At 43.1% G+C, this 6,000-nt stretch overlaps 1 protein-coding gene across 1 annotated transcript in view; it reads left to right on the top strand.

Annotated features, from left to right (window-relative positions):
• The first annotated feature begins 2,203 nt into the window (after nt 1-2,203).
• The window catches only part of PLEKHG7 (pleckstrin homology and RhoGEF domain containing G7), a 53,195-nt gene continuing 49,398 nt past the window's right edge, over nt 2,204-6,000 (top strand). The window contains exons 1-2 of the mRNA XM_075553214.1: nt 2,204-2,848; nt 3,528-3,550. Coding sequence (XP_075409329.1) covers nt 2,204-2,848; nt 3,528-3,550 — 668 coding nt within the window. The remainder of the gene's footprint in view (nt 2,849-3,527; nt 3,551-6,000) is intronic.

The raw sequence follows: 6,000 nt of genomic DNA, 5'->3' as shown, positions 1-6,000 counted from the left end.
TTAGGAGAAACCAATTTAAAAGGGAGTGGCTTCAATAGGCAAGTATGTGCACATTAAAGGGAAGTTATGACTGGAAATTAAGGAAAACATCAGTATAGAGCCATGTAGTGTGGGAGAAAACAAGCATATGCTTAGAAAACTTGTAAAAATCACTGCGTTCCCCATTGAGCTATAAGATACACGGCATGCACACTGCTACAGATAAGAGGCCAAAACACAGGAATTCCAGGATAGATAAACCCCTCAGGGCTAACAAGGAGAGTAGAGATACCAGGAGGATTAGTGGAAGGTGGAGGGAGAAAGGGGTAATCAATCACAAGGTTCAACTAGAATCCTTCCCAGAGGGATGAATAATGGAAAAGTGGGTGAGGGGCAATGGAGGATGATGTAAGACATGGGAAAAATAATCTATAACTTATCAAGGGTTCATGAGGGAGGACGGATGGGGGAGGGAGGGGAAAGAAATGGGGAGCTGATATCAGGTGCTCAAATGGGAAGAGACTGCTTTGAAAATGATGATGGTGGCATATGTGCAAATGTGCTTGACACACTGGAGGACTGTATGGATTGTGATAAGAGATGTAAGAGCCCCCTAGAAAAGTATTTTTTTAATGTAAAAAAGAAAGAAAGAAACACAGCGCGAACCATTTGTTTCAGCACAGTGCTAGAGCAATAAGGAGGCCTGGCGAAGCAATGGTTAAGCATTCAGTTGCTAATCAAAAGATTAGCAGTCAAACTCACCCAGTAGTTCCATAGAAGAAAGACCTGGAATGGTCCAGAAAAAGCTATGGGGCAGTTCTACTCTAATACATGGGTCTCTATGAGTCAGAATCGACTCCATGGCATCCAACAATAGCAACTGTTGTGAGAGCCCACCTAAGGAGGCCAGGCCACCCTGAAAAGTTTCTTTGGTTTTCAGTGCTCTCTACTATAACATTCTCTACTATAACTACAGCATTGAGAAAGTAAGTAATAGATGGTCAAAAAGTTCTACTAAACATGTTGTAAATGCAATAAAAATTATAAAGTCTAAAAATGTTATTAGTTTTCCTTAAAATAGGACTATCCAAATGTGTTCATTTCCCCAGGGTTCCAAAGCACCAAGTTTTGCATTAGAATTATAGGTTTGCTAAGATTACTCCTAGAGAGTAATCTTAAATGGTCAACTACCAATATTCCATTCACAAACCTGCCTGAAATCACCTTCCAAATTGTCCATGCAAGGACAACGATGGTTCCTACTACCTGTTCCACACCAGGTCTGTTAATAAACAAGAGTTCACTCTCAGGCAATGATTGATGGGATGGATTGGGGCTTTATCACACATCAATACTTCCTTCCTGTGGCAATCAAGCCATCAAATGGAGTAGAATTAGCTTTGCTTAGGAGTAGGAAGTAGCGCTAGTGGTGCAGGCATGAAGTGTTCGTCAGCTCACCTAAAGGTTGGCAGTTCCGATCCGTAAGCACTCCTCAGGAGAAAGCTGTGGCAGCCTTCTATAAAGATTTACAGCCTTGGAAATCCGATGGGCAGTTCTATGTGCAATCGGGTTACTATGTGTCAGAACTGATCCATACGAATGGGCTGGAGGATAACCCGACATTAGCTAATCCTAGAAAACGTCTCTACTTCTGAGAAGCAGGACAGCTGGTTGCATTGGAGGGTTTCTTTTCAAACCCTCCAGTTAGTTCATTTTCCAAAATGTGAGGTTTCAGAGAAACTGAAAGATCTTTAGTCAAGGGCTTCACATCAATGTTTTAAAGCCATGGCCCACTGGGTAACTGAAGTTACCACGGTTGCTTACCTTGAAGCAAGGCCAGTGTTGTCCTTGTTCATATCTTCCTAAAAGGCACTGAAATACTAAAATAAAGGAATGAATAATAAACACCACGCACAAGAAAAAATAGATTTTCTGAAATGGAATAATCAAAAGATGACGAACTGGGCATCTTTCAAGATGTCTCTGGAATCATTAACATTTTAAAGGCTTTTTCTGTCTAGAGCTAGAAGAGGTAATAAGTAGATTGCAAACATAAACTAGATAGGAAGGCAGGTACATTTATGGAAATTATTTTCAGAGCATAAAGGATGGTAATGTATCTTCTCGATGTTTTCCACTGAAAAATTAGACACCTTTTTTTTTCTCTCATCTCAGTCTCCCTCATTTGTAACAGATTTCCATACTCTGCTCTTCCTCACTAAAAATGCAACATCCTGCGGGCGATTCTCCTCTGGAAACGGATCGAGAAGTCCCTGGGGATGAGGGGCACTCGAATGAGGAACCCGAGCACCTCCAGAGTACATCGGAGAGCAGCAACTTGGACAGTGTCCTCCAGAAGCATCTGGTAGCTGTCCCCCTTGGCTCCACAGGCAACATGGGGTCTCTCCACGCAGAAGTACAGTCTGAAGGCAATGGGGCCTTTCTTCACAGACACTGTGAGAACCAGGGGAACCTTCTCCAGTTTGACCGGCAAGCCCCAGGCCGAATTTCTACCTCTCCTACGTTGAGGAGATTACGGGGCAGTGGATGTGGGAGCTTGACCTCAATGCTCCAGCAGGACACCTGGGAGGTGTCCCCTTGGGGAAGCTGTAAGGAGCCTGTAAGATCCACATGTTATCTTGCCAAGAAACCACCTGGAAGCCGGAAGGACTCTTCTCCCTCCATATCACCCTTGACCTTCAGCAATCTGAGGTTGTCTTCTGATCCTGAACAGGCCCACCCCACAGCTGACTCAGTAGAACTTCAAATGAGGAAGCAGACCCCTCCCCAGCGCCGGCCCATCAACGAGGGGCCCCTTCACCAGGCCTCTCCCCTGCCCAGCCCCGCCCCACCGTGCTCAAGCTCTCAGGTAACACAGCCCTAAAGCAAAGAAAACTAGGGCTTGGGGTTGTCACATTTTCCCAAAGGCCAGGGGCTTCCACGGTGGGAGAAAAACATGGGAAGTACAGGTGGGGAACACACATTAAGCGAACAGACACATTGGCTATTAAGTAAAATGGGGCGCAGAAGTTTGGGGAAGCAGGAGAAAGGTCTGGTTCACTGTCTTTTCCTGGTATTCTTGAAGGCACTTTAAGAAAGGTCCCCACAAGGTCAAGATGTAAATGGAGCCTCAGGCATTGGAATATGGTGCCTTTGTTACAAATATACTGCACTGAAGAAAGCCCAGTGTCCCTGGTTTAAAAGAAGAGGAAAAACAAATTACCCAGATTTCTAACCCCTTTCCCTCTCACATCACTCCACACAAAATTCCAAAAATGTTTGCCCAAGAGATTAAATTGTCTCTCCTTTCAAGGTATCTGCTGTTGAATTTGGGGCACATTTGAGAAAGACTAAACCATGTGTATGTGTGAGCATGTGTGTGTGTGTGTGTGTGTGTGTGCATGTATCCCTATGAATGTACCAGAGAGCTTCATGGAATTCCATTGTCCTTTCATTCATTTTCTCACTAATTTTTGAAGCCCTATTGTGTGTGTGAGTGTGTGTATAAATATGGATTTACAGTTATAGATATATATTTTTAATTTCAGGGAGAAGAATTACATCAATCCAGGTATGTGTTTATTTTCTACAGTGCTATCAAATTTTGTGGCTCTTTGTTTATGTGTTATACCATGTTGACAAGAGAAACAAATCCAGAGATACTCACATGTGTATAAGAAAGAACTTTCTATCCAAGAGTGATTGTTTATTGAGAAAACATCCCAGTCTAACACATATCAAGTCCAATATTAGCCCATATGTCTGATTCCACTTCACACTCACACAGCACATGCCATAATGCTGATTGCAGGAAGATGGCAGGCTGGTGGGTGGGAAGTCTTGTGGCTCCAATGCCAGTTGAAGCATCCCAGTGCTGGTTCCTCAAGCTCTCTGGCTGTGGCTCCCCAACAGGAAGGCAAAGCAGAGAAGGTGTGTGCCCCACCTCCAGGGAGAAAGAGAGGAAGTTCCCAGAATCCTCAGGAGAAGGCCATGCACATAAGGAGATAGCATCAGACTATCGCCTGATTGACACACTAGACCTCACCCCTTCACTCTTAATACCCTCACGTTGACAAGAGATTACGTAACTACCACAATTTACGATCTATTTCTGATCTGGCATAAAGTATCTAATGGATTATTAATCAATAGACTTTGTTTTACCAGCTCCAAGTCACTTCATGATTACGGAACAAAGAGTCTTAATTTCAAGAATCTCCTTCAATGGAAGTAGATGCATTTTGCTGTGGCTTTGGGGCAGGATACAAGAGCCATACACAGTGGTTGCTCTCCTTTTGAATAGGCAATGCTTTGGTCTGTGGTTTAATTAACACCTGCTTTGTCAGGTAGAGGTGACAGAAAGGCCAAATACATTCAACAGCTCTTTAAACAGAAATTCTGTGGACAAGGATGAAAGGAACAAGACTTGCTGTTTAGACCTGGGATGACCTTTAAAAGTCTGTTAATAGAGGGAGCTTCTCTGGAGTGCAGGTGAGTCCTGTCTCTTTAGAAAACAGCTCTGAATTTTCACTGTGCCCTGAGGTGGTAGCAGCATCCCTCTTAGGGGTGCTTAAAAGCTGTGACAACAAGAGAAATAACCATGTCCAATTTCATCCTCAGAATCTTTGGGATTTTCAGGAAAGTTCTCATTTTGTTAGTAAAGCACTGTGGAATTCTTGAAGATTCAATCATTGTTTTTCTCTGGTGTTTTTTTTTAAATAAAAGGATTTATTAAGGAAGATAACAAGTTATAATGCCTATAAGAAATATTCGGTGTATGTAGTTGTTACCCGAACATGTTACAAAATTTCAGGTCTTCTAATAATGTCCAAAAGCTATAAGCCGCAACCCAAAGGTATTTAGCTCAAGTTCTGTGGGTCAGCAAACCCAGCTCATTGTGCTGACCCACTCCGCTCCACTTCTGTGGGTCAGCAAGTCCAACTCCCAATTAAGTGTCCAGAGGCACCCTACTCTGCAAGCCAGCCTCCTGCACAAAACCCCTCATCTTAACTTGATCATGGGTTGGGAATTCCATCATGTTGAGTTCTTTCTGACTCATGGTGAATTTATGTTTAACAGAACAAAACATGTCCTGGTCCTATGACATCTTCATTAACAATGATATGTTTGTGTCCACTTTGTGGCTATTGTGTACTGTCTTTGTAGCTATGCAAAATGTTTTCAGCAGCTTCTTCCTCCAAATTGGGGAGCCGAGTCCTGCTTCTTTGTCTGTTTTTAGTCTGGAAACTCCTCTGAAACCTGCTCACTTTGGGTAACCATGTTGACATTTGAAATACCACTAACATAGCTTCCAGCATCACAGCAACACACAAACCACCACAGTACGGCAAACTGACAGACAAGTGGCGTACCAAAAGGAACGAATTGATGTTCCACCATTTTGGAGGTTGCATGTGAGTAAGAACCAATGAAGCTGAAGGAAAAAGTTCAAACTTCAATGAATGCATTAGGTCATTCCCTTGCATTAGAACGACTCCAGAAAGTGATGAAACTTCCATCGAATGTTTTCAAAAAGCTGAAGAAGCCCTGGAAACACTCACTCATCCTGCCAGGATATTTGCAAGACCTGGCCAATTGGACAAGATCCACATTTGTGCCCATTCCAGAGAAAGGTGACCCAACAGAATGCTCAAAGTATAGAACAATATCACTGATGCCACACCTAAGTAAAATTTTGCTTAAGAACATGCAACAACAGTTGCAGCAGTACATTGACAGGGAACTGTCAGAAGTCCAGGCGGGGCTCAGAAGAGGATGTTTAATGAGGAATATCACTACTGCTATCAGATGGATCTGGGCTCAAAGCAGAGAATACCAGAAAGATGTTTACTTGTGTTTCATTGACTCTGCAAAGACATTCAACTGTGTGGACCATAATAAACTGTGGACAACCTTGAGAAGAATGGGAATCCCAGAACACTTCCTTGTGCTCAGGAGGACCTTGTACATGGATCAAGAGGCAGTTGTGTGAACAGAACAAGGAATACTGCATGGGTTAAA

Source organism: Tenrec ecaudatus, chromosome 6 (assembly GCF_050624435.1).
Source record: "Tenrec ecaudatus isolate mTenEca1 chromosome 6, mTenEca1.hap1, whole genome shotgun sequence".
Lineage (NCBI taxonomy): Eukaryota > Metazoa > Chordata > Mammalia > Afrosoricida > Tenrecidae > Tenrec > Tenrec ecaudatus.
This window is presented reverse-complemented; position numbering and strand designations above follow the sequence as displayed.